Here is a 19,714-nt window from a genome sequence, read left to right as displayed (position 1 = left end):
AATCTTCTGACGTACAATAACAAAAACTGTCAGGAAGGTTTTTAATCACCTCTGTCAAGCACAAAGCAGCAGGTTTGGTTATTTGTACATGTGTCGGTTCAACACTGAACAACTTGTATTTACAGTAAAAGAAATAAAAAATACAAAAGGTAACTGGTGCTGTGCAGTAAACAGCCTGGAAAATAATGGACTACCTTTACCCCGGACCTACCGGGAGTGTTTCCTCCCCAAAAAAAAAAAAAAAGAAAAAAGTTCTCTTTTTCTTCAAATAAGCATCAATCATCAAGAGTCTTCAGCATCTTCAGGACTTTTTGGACTTGGAGCGAAGCGTCTGCAGGGCACTCTCCACCACTTTGGGTAAATGGATGGGGTTCCTCTGCAGGCGCAACCTGCTGCTGGTCGACCCGCTCTTGTTTTTCTTATTGAGGGCTTTTTCTTTGGCACGGGCGAGAACCTCCCGCTGCAGCACGTCAGGGTCGCCTGCCACCCGAGGAACCCGCAAGAGCCAGTTGGAGTGGAGGTCGTGTTCTGCTGAGCTGGACGCCACTGTAGGGCAGACAGAGTGGGTGAAATGCAATTTACAATCAACAACAATTATGAAGGGATTATGTGCATCCCTTATTAAGAGTCATTGTTCTCATCATGTACAATGTTGACTCAACTCTTTATGACTTAACAGGGCAAGGAACCATATTTTGTAACCTGAACCCGAGTCAAAACCAAGACCTCACGATAAGACGCTGGACTTGTGTGATTTCTCCATCAGCAAACACAGGCAATGATACAAGTACAGTGGAAGAAAAGTATATAAAACTGGTGAGTTGTTATTAAAATTCTTTTATTTAGGTGGTGTGGTAGATTAATGCTTGGCACCTCCGCCTTACAGTTGAAGTAAATATACAGTTCACTGAATACAAATATAAATCCAACACAGGTTTTTGTTCCTATTTTTCATGAGCTAGACTCAAAAGAGTTTTTTCTATGTCAACAAAAGGCCCATTTTTCATAAATATCCAAATCTGTTCGTGAGCACAGACAGATTAAAACACAAGAATTGTTTTAATACAATAAATGCACAAATTGCATTATTTCTCTCCCTTACCGAATGTTAATCTTGTGTTCAAGCTTTGCAGTTTGGTTTTCAAGCATCCTATGAAACTTTGTACAATGTTTAATTTGAAGTTTTATTTCACTCTTCTTTGTTATTCTGGGAAATGATGTGTTTTTTTTTTTTTCCAGGGCTGACATCACCGCCAAGCCTGCTGTTTTGATTACACTGACAAAGGTGTAATTTCTCCCACGCCCACGGCGGAGCACTGGAAATGTCAAGGTCACATTTGATTAAACACCCACAGTGAGACGATACGGAGCACTAAACAGCCACTTTAGATGAAAACCTTGCGCTACAGGATGCGCATAATTCAATTTGCACCATCAAGCCTTGATTAAAATGGCATAATTTACAACACTCTCCATCCAAGACAAAGTAATTTCACTCAACCTTTTACTCAGATATTGTATGCTGCCGGTAATTCAACATGACATACCCTGCAAAAATAAATTCAACTTGTTCACATACGCCCAACATATCACACTTACTGGTCACAACATTAGGTACAGCTGTAAAATCCGGAGATCCAATATAAAAGCTACCTTTACAAGGGTCCTAATGCTCAGCTTGGATTGACACTGACATAAATGTAACAGTTTAATTGTTGCATTTGTTGTTTGCATTGCAACATGCAAAATGTACCAACTTTCCCATCCTTGAATAATAACCGTCATTGTATGCCACAGTCTGATTAGCCACTGTATAATAAAACTTGCACAATTTGTGTTGAAACCCTTCCAGCACCTTAAGAGGACACTTGATGTATCGGACTGTGAAGTTGTTGTTTCATGTTTATACATTGTAACGTGGATTGGTCAATGGTGAACATTTTGTTCCAATGGATTTTGCTTCTGTTTGATAGTTCCGTTGATGCGTTGCTTGATTGCTCATATTGTTTTGGATTTCAGTGTCTTGCAAGCCTTAGAGAACATTTTTGTTTATGGACTGATGAAATACTGCGATTGGCTGGCAACCAGTTCAGGGCGTACCCCGCCTCCTGCCCGATGACAGCTGGGATAGGCTCCGGCACGCCCGCGACCCTAGCGAGGAGAAGCGGCTCAGAAAAGGAATGAATGAATGCATGAATTGATTGATGAAATACTAACTGACTAACATAAATGAGGCTAGAGCTATTGTCGTTTTGACAGACAATGGAGAGGGAACAGGAAGCACACTTCTCTGTATGACGCAGTGCAGTTCCACACCGCTCAAAACTGCAGTACGATATAGCAACAATAATATGCAAATTGGAGTAAAAATTGAGACATCCCCTAGACTTGAAGGCATGATTGTATCTCATTTTGATGTTGCAGGTGTACCTAATTAAGTGTCTTTTATATTTTTGCACTTAGGTCATTTATAGGTCAATAAATAAGGGCTTTTTTTTTTTTTTAAGAGCAGCATTCCTGCATATTCCATTGTTCGATATTTTATTGGCCATTAACAACCGTATTTTGCTCATTTCAATTCTGTTTGTGTCAAAATAGTCCTCGCCATTGGAAAACGTGTCCCATTTTGCATTTTTCACCATTAAGTCTATGTATAAATTCATAAATGAGGATGATGTCAAATTCATATAGTATTCTGTACTGGCCTAACACCACACGATAGCGGTCACAGAGGGAATAAGTCACCTATAAAGTCCACGTCAGCGTTTCCGTCATCCATGTAAGGTTTGCGCTGAGGTTCACTGTCACAGCTCGCAATCGCCTCATCCAGGAAGCGCAGCGTGTCCTCCACATTGGGCACGGGCGGCGCCGTGGGGTTCGCTCTCGATACCTGTCCACGGGAAGTACACGATACTGCTTAGTAGTGCGGTGGAGTATTGGGGTTCTGCCTCGGTTTCGAGGTTCAGTTTTTGACACTTGGCTCCAGCCTTTCTGTGTAGTTTTTGCATGTTCTCCCCATGCCCGTGTGGGCTTCCTCCCACATTCCCGAAACACGAGGACACTAAAAAGCTAGATTTCAATCACGTGACTGGCATTTGTTTGTCCGCCATGTTGGAGGTCGAGATGGGGAGCATAAGACAGGCTTGAAATGAGAGACCAATTTGTTTTCATTCCTTCGTTTTTTATTGTCTGCATAACCCGAACCAGTTTTTATCAGCTATGTTATAAATTTTGCAATCTCCTTAGAAGTGCTAAAATCAGGGTTAAGCGTTATACACTAGTATAGAGAAACTTTGGATGCATAGATGCCAAAAATGCTTTGTAACAGCTAGGCGTGTTAAGCGTGTTTTTAAAACAATTTATTATTATTTTTAAAAACAAATCTATATACAATCAGGTATTGGGAGGTCTAATTGTCCGCACCATAATTCTAAAGCAGTATTACTAATCCTACTTTTGTCCCACCCTGTATTACGTGTCGATGAAGCCTTTGTCTGTATATGCCGCTTAAAGGGTTGTAACGCTGCATGTGTTGATGCTGTTCGTTAGCCCGTCTATGGCATTATGCATTGTGTGTTAGCATTAAGCTAGCAGAAGGCAACGTTGTGATCGTTTTAAATACCCAACGTGTAATTCTTGTTGTTTTATGTTTAGCTTGGTAGTAAACATCAACTGGGAGTGGAAATAGACAGCTTGAAGCTATTTTTCTTTTTTCAAGAATTGCTCACTAACTGCTGTTTGCTGTGAAGTGATTTGAGGTCACTGCCCATACGACGCATCTCGAGGCACCGCTCTATTTGCATTTTTTTCTCTCGTGAACCTATCCCGAGCTATTTGCTTAAAAAGTCACCTGTTCGTGTTCTTGTGCTCTTTCTGAAAGACCCTAATATGCCACAAGAAGTCGCCAAAGATAGTCCAAGGAACTATGTGGAAGTGATACATCCCGGTTTAGTGGCAGACTTTGTATATTGGGGAGGAGCTAAGTTAAGCCTGTGTTGTAAGTAGTTGTTAGTGCTACTGTAGTGTATGAAGTTCCAAATGGCTTATGGGTGACAGGGCTTGTTTTGTTCTGGATCCCCCCAAAAAGTGGAAGCTTACTGTTTTTTTTTCTTTCTTCTTGGAGGCCACCGTGGCCTTGACGTCGCCCGTGTTCAAGTCGCTCACACTCTTTGTGTAGCGCCGCCGCAGAGCCACCAGCGCTTGCAGGTACTCCAGGCAATTCTGCTCGTGGGAGTGAAGCCACACGCGGTCCTCTTGCCTGTGGTAGTAGTACAAGGTGGACTCCACGCTCACGGTGCTCTTGCTCCGTTTCAACGTGACGCCCTCGGAAGATCGCGTCCTCTCTCCCACCAGCAGCATGGAGGTGCTGCGGACCAGCCTGATGGTACAGGCGCTGCGGTAGCCCGGCCCGAAGCCGTCCCGCTCTCTTTGCCCGTGACGGTTGGGACGGAACACGTGGGTTATCCTCCTAAACATGCCTCTAAACGGTCAAACGCTTGCCTCTGAGGTCCACATTTCCGTCTCAGAAGCTACCTGAAGCGATCGCCCGACTCGCCTGGAGCTACAATTGTCCGTGATGCTGCATGGTCGCTCGTTCGACCTGATCTCATCGTCAATGTTATCAGTCGCTGCTTGGCAACACGGAGGCCTCTGTAAGTCGACACTATTGAGCTGCAAGCCCGGTTCAGGTGTCCTGACCCATAACAGAGTAACCATCACTAACGCGGAGCATCCTCAAAGCTACCTACCTACAGAATCAATCAGCAAAAGACATTGTGATTGACTCGGCGTGGGGGAGAATATCCATATTGGAATATAATACAGTATGCCAAGGATCGATACACCAACAGACAGTTAATGACGAAAAGTCACAATGGAGTCTCGCTGTTCCTTTGCTTTAATGAAGTCCCAAATCAAACGTTTGCCGTCTTTTGTGTAATTGCGCAATAGAACGCCCAAAGTCAAACACCGCAAAAGTGCAGTAGAACAAGTTAGAACAAAACCTTGTGGAAAAAAATGTTCCTCAAAAGTCAAACTTTCACTGAGTGAGCAACTCGAGGATGAACTTCACAAGTATGTTTTGCTTTTTTGCTGTCTTTTTTTAAATCGTATGTCAGCACACAAAGGTAGAGGTGGTGGAAAAGAGGAAACGGGCGAAGCATAGCCCCGGAAAGTGCTCCTGAATTGACCAAAAGAGGTCAAATGTGGACTTCGACCAGAATGTTCTGTCTTACTCGTCACACAAAGCTTGGAGTTCAAACCATCATCACATCATCATGTGACCTCAGGGAGAAGTCCACTAGGTGACAATAAAACACCTTTTTCTGCCGATCGGTATTATCACTCTGTCAGGTGTCATCAGTGCTTTTACTTTATTTGACTTTTATTGCACAGTGATGAACTATTTACAGGTTTGCCCCTCTTCGGTTGTGATATACATCATATGGATATTCAACAATTATTATTTTTGATATTGTTTCATCTGTTACTACTCTATAGTAGACCCAATTTGGATATCGCAATATCCATCCATCCATCCATCCATCCATTCGCAATACCGCGCATCCTGTTCACAGTCATGGAGTCCAGTAATATTTTGGACCATAAAACAGTCATTCAGAATCCAGCAGCCCACTATAGGCAGGCCTCTTGTTTGCGTAAGAAGCTGACGTCAGCGTAGCCTTCATTAATAACGCAACACAGCGTCCGCTTGTGTTTCCTGAGCTGTCATTCGTTGGAACTTTCCTTCCTAAGACTCTTAAAAGGCAGCCAAGGTGCTTTGTTCCACTTTGGAGAAGATGATGCAAATTTGACCTTTATGCTCAGGCCCGACGAGGTTTCTCAGAGGAAACGACCACTTGTGAGTACGAAAGTTGCGCTTCTGCTTTACACGTGTTTAGGTACAAATATGATTATGACAGGAATGAGTTATTGTCAGGTGTTATTTGGATTGAATGAGATTTTTTTTTTTTTTTATGTGGCATTTTGTGAGTTAAAAATAAGATCAGTGACTGAATAGCCAGAGTTAAGGACCTTAATCATTCAATGAATTGGATTGATATTTGATTCATGTAGAATTTATTTTAATAAAATGCAATAAACACATTCATGAGTGCAACCAAATGCATTTAATGAGATTAAAACATCTGAATATGTTAAGTGGGATTTTTCACTGTACAGTCATTTGAATTGCTTCCAAGTGTGCAAACCGGATGTTTTGAAATGAAACAGGCATTTAAATTATTTTATTATGACAATTTGTAAGTTCTGAAATCTAAAATTACAGGTTACCATATCAATTTATAATATACCAAAATTTGCATACTATAGCTTTATTGGACAAAATATTTGTCTTTTTCTCTTGTTTAGTATAGCTGAAGGATTTGTTGGAAATGTTCAACCTTGGACACTTTATACAATTAGTCGTTTACATGACAATGAATGGGTATTTATAATAAATAGGAAGTTTATATGAACTGTATTGCATGTCAATTAATTGTTGCTGTCCAACAAAGTGTGTATCTTCAACTGTTGGGAGTTTTTGAGAATTTCTTTGTCTTTCTGGAAAACGATCCAAATGATCTAGATTTTTTGGGGACTTGGACTTTTTTTTTTTTTTTTTTTTTTTTTTTTTTTTTTTTAAGGAGCAGACATCCTTTCAAAACAACTTCAACCTAACTTGCTTTGATTTTTCATGGTTTTGATGAAACTCAGGTGTTACTTGATGTGAGGGTTAGGAAATCAACCGAATTTGCATTTAAGATGCGGCAAAATTTTGCCTTTTTTTTTTTTTTTTTTTCCAATTTCCTTCAACTTCTTTGTTATAAGCCACTGTTTATTCAAGTTGACTCCTTTGAATTCCCCATTAATTTCACTGAGCTTTTCTTGGTAGAGGTAATAAACGCCACCAGCTGCAGCAGCCATTACTAAGAAAGAGGAAGAGGAAGAGTGCTTGTAAAAAAACCAAAAAAAACCCCAATCTTCTTTCCTCTCAAGCTGGTGCATATAACCAAGCAGGCTTTTTGTCATGTTAGTTTACTATTAGGGTTGTTATTTGGTTCACAGAGAGTACCTCAAGGTAAGAATTTTCTCTTTATCATCATGCTTTTTTTGTTTTTGTTTTTATCGTCACAGCCAACGGCTGATCTTTTTCTCAAATCCTTGATTCAGAAAGTTGCCCCCCAGTGAGGCCTCGCAGGGATGCTTTGTGAAGGGAAACTGCTGAGCATGGCCTACCTCCACGCAGAAGAATCGTCCCTCCCGTGCCGAGAGAGGCAGCAGAGTACTGTTGGATCTTCTTCCCGCTCTACAGGCGTCGTTACGCACCTCCATCACGATCCCTCGGAGCAGGGGGCCGACGTTGCCGGCGGGAGTCCTCCAGAAGTCTCCCAGCTGGAGTCTTTGGATCTGTACAGAACCCAGCCGGGCATAGAAAACTCGCTGGGAATTCAGATCCCCTCTCCCCGCTCGGGGGGCGACGCCACCTTCCTGGTTCCGTCCTTCTGTCAGAGCATCTGCCAGAACTACAGCGACCTCCACATCGGGGGCGACCAGGTTCTGCCCCTGTCGGCCGACAGCGGCGAGCAGGTGCACGTCGACGCCCAGGCGGTGGGTCCCTTCTTGCAGTCCTGTGACGTCCCGCCGCCCGGGGAGGACTCCCCTCCGAGACGAGCTGCACAGGTTGGGCTCCTGCTGCCTCTCAGGGCCGGCTCCAATCACTGGACACAGGGAAGTGGTCGTGATCGGAGCGTTTTGTTCCAAGGGCGCGAGGGACCCTACACCAACTCGCTCCTGAACGGCTACCTGGAACAGAAGCTCCTGGATCTGTACCAGCAGTACATGATGGAGAACATGGCCAGAAATTCAGGCCCCGTTTGCTCCCTGTTAGGCTCAGAGATGGTCCTGACCAGCCTGGACCAGATCACCTTGCAACTGAGCCGGGATGGGAATCTAGAGGCGGGCGTGGCCAAGGACATGGTGCTGTCGTGTCTGCTGAGGGTGGCCGGGGAAGTGGAGTCCAGCGAGATCAGCACACCGTTTCTGCAAATCTCCAGTGACGTGTCCAAGGAGCACATCAACCAGTACGAAGAGCAATGACGCCATCTTTCATTCTTTGCCACGTTGACATTTATTATATACAGTGGTGCCTTAAGATACTAAAAAAAGCATCAGTTTGCCAAATGTTTAACAATACAAAAAAAGCTGTTTAATGCCACTCCCATTTCAACTTACTGTCAGACTAAACCAAACATGCAACCAGTTCAGGGTGTACCCCGCCTCCTGCCCGATGATAGCTGGGGTAGGCTCCAGCACGCCCGCGACCCGAGTGAGGAGAAGCGGCTCAGAAAATGGATTGGATGGATGTATTTATACTGCCCCCAGGTGGTCAAGGTGCACATACCAGAAGGAGCAGCACAATGTCCTTTGAATTAAAGCAAGAAATGTGGCCAAATTGTTTAGCATTGCATTCTATTTAATGATGCCATTACTGTTGTTTTTATAAAGTACAATATTATGGAGTGATATTTTTCTTGTTAAAAACACCGATTTGAGGACGGCGTCCTCAAAGGGTCAGAAAGGTGTTGTTCACTCCATAGTATAAAAGAGGACCATGAGTTAGTGAGGATGTGTGACGTCACCATCAAGGCTGCCTTGTGAATGTTTGCTGCCTACATAGAATGTTTCATCGTGGTTGCGATTCACGGTGCGCTGCTGCATAAGTAAGTGTGAGATTAGCCAATCCAGTTATGGCGTTCACGTTTCCTCCCATAGCTGCAGCTCAAGGCACCGGCGACCTTCCTCCACCGTTCCTGTCCAAACAGAGCGCCGGCAGGAGGAAGTGGCGTGTTTACAGAGCCGAAAACTTGGGAAGTGTCAAGGCTGCGGGGAAACTATTCCTGCCTCTCCCCCGCCCCAAACTTCCCAGGTACACACGGAAGCAGCCCGTCCCGTCCTACAAAACAACTATTGCAATAACACACCATGCAGCAATAATCTCAACTCAGCTCAGTTTTTATTTATAGACTATTTTAAAGACAACAACAGCTGAAACAAAGTGCTGTACTTGGGGGGGGGGGGGGGGGGGGGGGGGGGGGGGGGGGAGCCTAATAATGAGAACAAGCTTCACTTACACCTTTATTGTCATTACACTTGTTCAAGGAAAGACAAAGCAGATGAGAAGTGCATGAGCTAAAGTTCAATACTAAAGTGTATTTGTAGTCCCTGTAGCATGTAAGGTAAGATGGTTTGTAAAGACGTATCGCCACGAGTGTCTCATGTGGAGGCCATGCGCAGGCTATGACTGTGATCATGAGTCATATGGTGGATGGATGGATTGATAATGTATTTTTTAGATTATACAGTCATCTATATTTAAAAACAATAGGTGTGCTGATTTTTAATTAAAAAAAAAAAAAAAAAAGGACCCCGAGCCTGTAGAAAAAAAGTTTAGCTACAACTTGCAAGTATGACATCTTTGGTTTTACTTGTCCATTGCAAATGCGGCATGAATGGCACCTGCTCAAGAATATGAAAATATATACAGTATTTACAAATAATACAAAATTGAGAGAAATACATGATGAATAGAAATGTAAAAAAAAAAAAAAGTCTAATGTGTCTTGCGATGAAATCAGAGAGGAGGTTGAAGCCTTTCAGTGCATCTCTGAAGCACTTTTGCTGTTCACAAAGAGCCTTTAACATGTGGGCCGGCGCAGACGAGGCCACGTGATTTCATGTCAAACCCAAGGTCCTCGCCACTCTCGCCATTGTGGCTTTAATGCTGCAGCCGCGGCGGCGCCTTTATTCAAAAAAAGCTTTTAGTGTCGCCTTGTAAAAGCAGCACAGTCATATACTATTTACTTATATATTTCGATTTTATTTTCCCCCCCTTGCCTTGCCACTGCTGATATTTCAAAAACAATTTCAAGGCCGGTCGACGGTCTAAAACTCTTTAGAGGTTTAGGCGCGCACAATGTTTTTGCAGAGTTTGAGTACTTTCCCTTCATTTGTGACCGCAGTCTCGAGACACGTGTGTTATTCCAGATTGCGCCACACGTGCAACTCGCTGGGACGTTTAATGAGCGCCACGCTGCTGCGGAAGGAACACGTCCTGGTCGGTGAGCCCCTCGAGGTTGCCTGGGAGCCCGGTGACCTTGGGTGCCCCCTCCCCCCTTACCCACAAGCGGACGACCTTGTCGTGAGCCGAGCAAGAGTCGTGTGATAACGCGCATATCGCGCCGCACGGTAGCCAAGTGGATGCGGGCAAATGCGCTCTGACCCCATTTTGGTGGCGGCTATACACACTCTTTTATCCCGCGCGGTACGCGCCGGCTTTTAATCTGTGTGATAATGGCGTTCATCTTCCGCTTGGGTGTGAACGAGCTCATCGCGGCCAACGTCCAGTCTACGTTGCATCACACCGAGAGCCGTTTCTGTCGTGTCGCTACTCAATGACCCCTTTCAACTGCAAGGTTAGCCAAGTGGGGGCCACATGGCTCAAGTTTGCGAGAATGTCACTTTTCCCTTGCCAGATCCAGATTCTTTGAGCGGCTGGCAACTATCAGATGAAATGCAGGGTGTCCACAAACCCTCTTTGCAATGTAAAAAAAAATCCCCCCCCCCCCAAAAAATACTAGAAAAGCAATTAATGACACTTACAGTATGTCGTGTACTCAGTGGTTATCAATGTAGACTGTATTGTGTATCTCAGGCAATGGTGGGAAGTAAGGAAATACAACTGCTCTGATACCTTTATAACCTCCGAGGATGACAACAAGATGTAAAAAAAACAATAAAAAATAAAAAATAAAATCCTAACCCAGAGAGGTAAAGTCAACCGTGTTTGAGATCTTGATTGATTGTGACCTTGGGCGCAGCAGCTACATGGAGGAACGCGAACCAGGGAGCAAGATGACAGTGTTTTGGACTTTTATCAAAATAAAGGAGTCGAATCAGTACTTGGAGGTGGCTGGAGCCACAGCGGAAGGAAGGTACCTCTATAAAATAAAACTAAATCGAACCTACACAAGGCAGAAGTAATGACAAAAACTCCCACCAAACCTACTCTGCCCTCACCGAGGGAGTAAGATCAAAACACAGAACCGAAGAAGGAACACAGAAACGGGGAAAACACAGCAGTGCTGACTTGCTTACAAATTGCGGACACAAAGAAAGCATGCTGGCAAGGAACGGACGGATTCAATGCAAATTGTGGACAAGCAAACTGCTGCAATTATCCGGCACCTTCCTTCTGCTGGACTTTGTCTGCCAAGAGATTTCTTCTTACCAGCAGGCAGAACATTTCACTTGATTGTAGCCTATGATAAGGAATACCACAATGTATCGGTGTAAGTAGTACAAATTCACTATTTTTTTTATTTTTTTTGTGGGGGGGGGGGGGGGGGGGGGGTTGTCGGGTTGTTTCTAGAGATCTTGTCAAGTCGAAATGTCCTGTTCTATTGGAAGTCACATGAGTTTAAATGAAGTAATAAATACCTCATTTCGTTCCTTTTTGTTATTTTTCAAGCCCAGTTCATTGAGTGGAGGTCGCACAAATCAATATTGTCACACTACATATTGTTAAATTGATATTTATTTGGCAGTGTCAATCTAAATAGTGCATTATTACCTACAGCTCTTGTTTTGGCGCTCATTAGACTGCACGTGTTCCTAATGTGATTTCCTGAGAGTGCATACATCCATCCACATATCCTCACCAGGGTCGCGGGGAGTGTAGACATGTAATTTAGTAACTCCAAGCGGGCCATGGTCACTCACGCGCACAAAAAAAACCACCAGACGAGGTTAGCCTTGGAATTGCTTTGTATCGTAAGTTGATAAACTTATAGAACGCTGACTCAAAAATGCGTCACAGGCAAACGGTGGGAGTTTCATCCTTCACCGTCCTTCTAAGAAACAGTCATTTCAAGCATCGGCCTTGGGAAACATGGACACGTATGGACGGTGAAGTCATCACGTGGGGGCTGGGGACATAAATGTAAATATGAAACTGCGGAGACCCTGCCTTTCATCCCCATCAGCGAGGACAGTGGACACGAAAAAAGCAAAACCTGGCCACGCAGATGAGACACGGCTGAGCAGAACACGGAGGCAGGCGAGGAGATGATTGGGGGTGATATTTCTGTGTTCCCTTTCAGCACCGGACTGACAGCACAGTGCCACGGCGCATCCGGACTGCCGGAAGATACAAAGAAGAAGAGCGAGTCGACGTAGGCAAAGAAATAAAAGAAGCTGAGTTGACTGTTGGCTGAGCAAACATAAGTTATACTCAGGCCAGCGATCTAATATAAGGATTTGGTGACAAAGGGCGGTCCAACCCTCACTGGAAACGACCTACCGTCGGCAATGCGGATCAAACTTTGACACCGTCAGCCCGCATCGGGACGTCCGCTAACCCGTATTCCCGGAGCGCTACGGTTTCTTTGTGTTCTGATGGATATTGAGAATTACGGTCATTCAGTCGAACAGAACAAAGCTTTTACAGGGGAGGGACTGAAACAACAAAAAAGGAGGGAGAGAGTGAAACGGTCACTCCATAACATAGGAAAAGAAGACAACAACAGACAAAGCACGAGCTGTAAACAAATGAAGAAAGTATAGCATTGACACATTGGATTCAAGTGTTGTATGGCTCAGTAGTGCTACACACTGTGAGGGAAGGACAGGACACGATAGGACAGGACTGGACAGGACAGGGACAGGAGGGGAAGCATGCTGGACAGGCGTGTGTGTGTGTTTAGGTGAAGTGTGGCGGGAGTGGCTTGTTTTCCGTCTCCTCTCCATTGTCTATTCGCCAAGTGGCGAGCCGGCACGTGTGCGATGCCACGTCGGCGATTAGCGGCCGGGAGGGATGAGCCCGTTCGATAAACAACACTGCAATAAGTCAAGATGACTCGCTGAGATGTGAAGGACAAACAAACAAACAAACAAACAAACAAACAAAACATTACTTACAGACATATTGACATCTTTTTTACACGATTTATCCTCGTCTGCAATTTTATTGTGAAAATAAACTCGTCACGCTCCCTTTATTCCCTTTATTTCCATTGTAAATGAATGAATCTTTTTGCCTCACCTTGGTCTGCCAACACTAAACACCAGCCCTCCTCATGTTGCCTCCTCCTCCTTTTTTTTGTGTGTTTTTTTTTTTGCAGTGCTTGGCAGCCGACATTGTTATTAGTGTCGTAATTTAGCTCCCTATGCAAACATGACCCCGTCCTCCAAATATTCAAACGGTAGTCACAGCGAGGCCAGTAAAGAGGAAGATAAGAGGGACATAAATTATCGCCACACTTGCCTCCTCCTCCATGTTTGTGCGTGCGTGCGTGTGTGTGTGTGTGTGACGGTTAGCGTAGACAAGCACTGTTATATCACACGTTGACATATATTTGGGTGCAATGAATAGAGCAGGATGGACAAAGACAGAAGGGGGAAACAAGTAAATGCAATATGCACATATATATATATATATATATATATATATATATATATATATATACACTGTATATAAAGAGGAGCAATCTGCATTTTAATCGCCGCCATGTCTAAAACTCACTTTTATGACCCCGTTCCCTGAAGCAGTAACTCTTTTTTGGGTGAAGTGCGGCGTCGCATGCGCTACGTGAGCGAGGCGGGGAAATAAGCGAGGCTAGTTGAAGCGGTAGCGGACGGCCGAGCGTAGCCCATCAAAGTGGCACCGTGGGGCTTATTGCGCTAGGGATTCGCCTCATGACTTCGACCTTGTCGCGCGCACACGCGAACGCGTACGCGTACGCGTCCTGGGGTTCCGCTCAACCTTGACTAATTAGCTGGCGTCCCCGTAGCATATGTTCGCCACAGAGTTGATCAAGGCCGTTCCATCTGCAGCGTCCCAGCTGTTTCGCTGTGGCCTGCTCCGTGTCTTTGCTCCCACCTTTTACTGGAAGAGTAGCGTCGTTGTCATCAGCTGGGTTTCTGTTGACTTTCGTTTGGATTAAGTTTGGTTTTGTGTCCCTTGTCCGTGTCAACTTGTTAGGTTTTCCTTTCCACCTGATCACATTTGCCCCGTTCCTTGTTTCTACCAGTCGGCTCCCTCCAGTCACTCGTGCCTTGTCCAGGTGTGCCTTGTTGTCTCGTCAGTTAGCTTGCATTTAGTCCGTGTCGGATCACTGTTGCCGTACGTCAACTTTCTCGAGTGCCGTCACGTCTGTTTCCCTGTTGTTTGCATTGTACATTCTGCACTTCTGATGATATGCAAAAGGTACTTGAAATTGACACATCTTATAACTCTGGGAGAATTTACGGCAATTGTAAGAGACAGAGAAATAAGTTCAATTGGATCCCACTCTTGTTTTTCTGTAGTGTGTGTGATCGTACGTTTTGTATTTTTGCCGTAACGATTTAGATTTTGTGAAGCCACCTTGGCCGGGGTCACGCTTGCTTGGAAATGGTTTTAAATGTAACCTGATTAAATACAGTGTATTGATTGAACAGGTGGAAAGAAAAAAAAAAAAAAAAAACTCACGAGTTGACAAGACATGAACGAGGGGCACGCAAACATTAAACTGACATGAAACAAAACCAAACAATCGAAACAAAATCAGCAAAAACACGGCTCATGACAGTCGTGGTTCCCACTGCGGAGTGCGGCCCATAACGCCCGCTTCGGTTATGTCGCCGCTGCTTTGGTGTTGCCTACTCTATCTGAACTGCTTTTACATTGTACAGGAAGTACAGTGTAGTGGTTCACGTCGCGTTGCAAATAGCAGACTTTAAGGCCTGCTGTAGTGTCCCATCTTACGTGCCCACATTAGCGTTGCTGGGGTTTGGCCCATTCTGTGCTCACAAGTCTATGTTTAGTGGTTCACATAGCTGACTTTAATGGCAACTCTAGCGCCTTGCTTTTCTCCCCTATGTGCGTGCCGCTTTGCCAGGGTCGGCTTTACGGTAACTCACAAGACTGCTTCCACGTTAGAATGGAGGCATAAAGTGTAGTGCTTCACACAGCGGACTTGAATACCCACTGCTTGTGCGATGTCATCCAATCTATCACGAAATGCACAATTGTCAAACCGTACGAGGCAAAGGCGCCGGTGCAATTAGCGTGTCTTGTCATCATACTAAGGAAGCTACATGAAATCAATAGTCTTGTATTTTGCTAGTTGTTGTGTGTTTTTAAGTCGGCTGCATTTGGACGAGGACGTCGTCACAGCTGCTGCTTCGTTTGCGGCGAGCCCGCCATGTGACCTTGTGCTATGCAAAGCGACCTTGAACGCCACGCTGTTACCAAACGATACAAACAGACATCAGGTGAGAGATCCACAACGGAAGTCAGCGACATGCAAACGTCTGTTTATGATAACCAGTACTGTATATATGAACGTAGCACAAAAAAAAGTGAAGAAATTCATGTTTGGTAGATTATTTCTTGGCAGTAAATCTTGTGTGTGCGTGTGTTTGTGTGTATATATACCGGGTGATTGAAAAGTAACTCCCTATTTTCAATGATGTTGTAATATTTTTCCCATTTTTTGTGTGTATGTTCCATGATGTAGGGGAATCACTTATTTTCTTTTCTTTTCAAATATATATATACATTTGAGGGTGATGATTATTATTATTTTTTGACTTCATCTTCGTTTCGTATGTTTCTCACCAACAATGTTCATGGGTCAATGTATCCTGCTCTGTTTAATCTTAAAACTATATAATGTAGGTTGACATTTTGAACATCAAATATTACCCACAATATTTAAAATACAATGAAGGAAAATTATATCACCCTGGCATATTATTATTACAATTTACCATTAAAAACAAAACAAAACATGCAGTAAATGCCTGAAAATAATTCCAGTTAAAATCTTCAATTTCTAAATGATCCCATGAGTGTAATGAATCAAAATGTTATTCCACATATACCTGTATTTCATTGATTACAAATTCTGAAAAAAAGCTCATGTTAATGAAAATGTTGATGACAGTTTTTGAGTTTCCGCGTTTCAGTAAGAGTTCTTTATAGGAACTGTAGCTAATGAAGTGTGCCACGAGGCTACTTTTCAACGTGAAAACCATTTTAATATTTCTGCTTAATATGGTTTGGGTGTCTGTTTCTATTTTTTCCCCAATGTTTTTCTTTCTTTTTTTTTTTTTTTTTTTTTCCCAGTGACAAAATAAAAAGATAAAAGCTATGAAAAAAAAAAAAGGTAATTAAAAAGTTTTTTAAAAGTTTCAATTTATTCAGTCGGTCTTCTCTGATGCACAAACACATTTCCACAGTAAGTCGTTGACACGAGTCCTTGGAGAGTGCAGTATTCAATTTGTAACTATTATGGAGACAAGGACACGCTCCTTTATGTCGGCCGCCGCGATGAGAGAAAATGGAGGCAGTCGCCATGGCAACCACCAGAAGAGCGCCCAACAAATCAACAAACAATGCTCGCAAGACTTTTGCAGGGGGAGCCGTTTAATGCAAAGCCTTGAATTATACAAAGTTGTCCTCTTATCCCGCCTCCGAGTGTCTGCGCGGGTCAAAGCCGAAGGAAACAAAAAATAAAAGCTCGTGTTCTCGTCCAAGGCCGAGCTGCCGGGAACGTGCCAGGGAGCCGTCGTCTTTTTGGTCACGCCGACCTCCCCATTTCACTGGTGAGGTCACATCTTCCAGAAACGCTGAGTGCTGCACAAGCACGCGGGGGAAACAAAAACAATACAAGGGGGCCCGTGGCGGGAATTCACTTGAGCAGCAAAAAGCCACTTTTTCTTTTAACTGGAGACAAAACAATGACCAATGATTTTTCATCTCTAAAACTGAGCACGCGCACTCTGAAGTTTTGTCAGCGAGCCACTTCCTGGGTGACATCATAAGCGGTGAGCGGCAACGCTTTCCTACTTCAGCGGAAGGTCGAATTCCAAACATTTTTTCCCCATAAGAAATCGTGGAAAAAATAAGTCGCAAACTGGCCACCTAAAAATGATTCAAGTGTGGTCTTATCTTCTTAATGTGAAAATAAGTTACCTGCCGTTTACAAAAAAACAACAGCCAGGGTTCTAAGTCCGCATCCAAGTTTTTAAAAAATGGATACATTATTCTTTTAAAATGGTCTGCAATTCAAATTTTTGCAAAAATGTAAAAAAAAAAAATGAAAATGCGGAAAATAGTTTGAACCTTTTGGATTTATTTTTTGGGTTTTTTTTGGTGGGGGTGGAATTTTCAAACAACTTTTTCAAGTAAATTGAGGTCATGCGTTCAATGGTCATGCAGTGATCTAATGCTTTAATTCTCTTCTTAACTTCTTCGCTTTAAAAATCAATTAACTGCTAAAAAACTAACTAACAAAGTCAAAATGTAAATCTTTGAAATGTAATGAAAAATATAGATATATTTTGGGAAAAAATATTGTAAAAGCCCCAAAAAAGAGTGAACATTTAGATATTTCGGAACATTTTGAAACATTTGGTACACTATTAAATAGAAGTACCTGTGTAAAAAAAGACTGGTCGAAGTAGAAATACTCATTCAACACTTGTGTTCCAGTTCAGCAAAAGAAAAAAAAAAAAGTAGACTGAAATGTTAAGTACAAAAGTAAAAAGTGAAACTAACATTTTTAATGACATACAGTAACCGACTGGTTTTGATAACAGTGCAGAACAACAAAATTCAAAAATCTTCTCTGCACCCAAAATACTGTAGTTTTCCTGTTTTAATAACTTAAAGTGCTCGTACTGAGGATAAGAAAAAAAAATACTTAACATGTCGCATGTTGTTAGGAGCTAGCTAGCGTTATCTTTTTTTTTGGGGGGGGGGTCGTCATCCGCGGAGGTGGAACAAAGTCCTGAGCCTATTAGGACAAAGCAAGAAATAGAACGTACACATATTTGTTTTCAAGGGAGTACAGTAACACAAGGAATAAAATGTACATAGTGTACAGTACTATTATTGTGTACTATTGTGTTATGTTTAAGAGTAAAGAAAGTGCTCATAAGAGGACGGTAGAGGTTAATAGAAGTGTGGGGAAGATTTATAGGAGTCTGGGCAGGTTCATACCGCTTTAAAATATGCGGTCGCGATTTCACCTATTGCTGGCGTAGTCTTTAAACTAACCCCCGTGATAAACGAGGGATTACTGAAAAAGTTGTCCAATAAAAAATACATTTGTACTTCACTTCCCTCCGCTGCTGTCGTCTTTGAAGCCTTTCCGGCTGCAAGGCGAGGTAAGGAGCCGCCGACTCACCAAAGGTGGGCAGCGCGGCGAGCTCAAAGTTTGTCCGCCGTTACAGGAAGCACAAGTCAAAAGCAGACGTGCCGCTGCTGGATTTGCGGCGCCGTGTTTGCAACAAGACATCATGTCATCTCTCCTTGAGACGGGAGCGTTTTTATAAGCGCTGCCGGCTGGGCCTTGAGGGCGACGAGAGAGGAACTGAGTGAAGGCTGTTTATTCCGCGGCGGCCTCGATATAAACCTGTGAAAGAAGCTCGCCGCTTTCTCTCGCCCGCCCAATCAATACAAAGATATTCAGCGGCGGGAGCAATGTGCCGCCGAGCTCCTCTGCAAAAACTTGGGTTCCCCCCCGTGGCACCTTCATTCACAGCGTCGACCTTCGGGGTGACGCAAGCGCACGCAAAGGTCGCGCTCGCTGCTTGCGCGTGAACGTGAAAGTGGCGTTGTTGTGTGTCCTCCTCACAAAAGGCAACAAAGCCCTCGCGAAACGGTTGACACGAGTGCTGGGCCACATGCTGCGCCTCAGCCGCCCGCTGTCTTTGACTTTTCCTACCGTAACATTTGTCAAAACGACCGTGAAACGCTCACCTGCCCGTTTTGGGAACCCACCAAAGTTGCGTTTTGGTGCAGGAAAGCAACAATTCCACCTAAGACGTTCATAATAACTTAAGTTGGTATTAGGGCCGCACCGTATTGGAAAAAAGGACATTGCGATATATGTTGCGATGTTAGAAAATACAGGATGGCATACACGTCATGTGAAAACCAGCACAAATGTCTCTTTTTTTCCCCTTCTAGAAAAATGATCCTCAGTAGAGCACAAACGTCAACAGAGTATATAAAAGAGCCATTTGGATGAAGTCTCGCTGCACTGTAATATTGAGCAATAGTCCAGCCAGACATGAAGTTAAATCATTTCTTTGCATGCCTAGTTATACTGCAGTCATTAGCACATTCCTAACACTATTCATTTGCTTTCAATCAATCTGTTATTTTACACCTGTTTTAACACATGCATTAGTATTTCTATATTTGAGTGCATTAGCTTAAGCAAAACACCGTGTTGTGTGTACACCTGAGGTTAGTCCCTTCAATAATCCCATGGCTATCCCCCCCCAAGTGTAATCAGTTGCGACATGCATTCGTTCGTCACATTCTGAAGATACAATAAATGCAGGCGTGCGGTGTGTACACACATACCGACAATCTGGCCCTATTTGAGCATTTTTCATCCAATCAAAGTCAGCAAAAGTCCGATAATTGAACAGCGCTGTTAATCAAGCCTAATTGAAGCATTTTCCCCTTTCCCTTCGAAGTGAGCAGAGGCCAGATTGTCGTATGTCTCTGAAAGATGATTCCGTGGCGTGGGGCGTGTTAAGTCCCACATACATATACCGACAATCGGGCCCGCGATCAAAGTCAATGTGACCGTAGCTCGCGGTGCAATCCTTTTTTTCGGTCTCAAGATGACTCATCAATCAATTCCACACAATC

The 19,714-nt window shown here is 43.6% G+C and overlaps 2 protein-coding genes across 2 annotated transcripts; one reads left to right on the top strand and one right to left on the bottom strand.

The window, feature by feature from the left end:
- Positions 1–301: 301 nt before the first annotated feature.
- On the bottom strand, positions 302–4,476 carry LOC133410584 (uncharacterized protein C13orf42). The gene is made up of 3 exons (XM_061691958.1): positions 4,099–4,476; positions 2,746–2,890; positions 302–546 (listed from the first exon to the last, which is right to left on the bottom strand). Exons 1-3 carry the CDS (start codon positions 4,474–4,476, stop codon positions 302–304), a joined length of 768 nt encoding a protein of 255 aa, XP_061547942.1.
- Positions 4,477–7,200: 2,724 nt separating this feature from the next.
- LOC133410583 (TLR adapter interacting with SLC15A4 on the lysosome) lies at positions 7,201–8,373 on the top strand. Its single transcript, XM_061691957.1, has one exon. The coding sequence runs from the start codon at positions 7,201–7,203 to the stop codon at positions 8,095–8,097; it is 897 nt and encodes a 298-aa protein (XP_061547941.1). The 3' UTR covers positions 8,098–8,373.
- The last annotated feature ends 11,341 nt before the right edge of the window (positions 8,374–19,714 follow it).

This window comes from Phycodurus eques, chromosome 12 (genome assembly GCF_024500275.1).
Source record: "Phycodurus eques isolate BA_2022a chromosome 12, UOR_Pequ_1.1, whole genome shotgun sequence".
NCBI lineage: Eukaryota > Metazoa > Chordata > Actinopteri > Syngnathiformes > Syngnathidae > Phycodurus > Phycodurus eques.
Note: the sequence above shows the minus strand (reverse complement) of the source record. Positions and strands in the feature narration are given on the sequence as shown.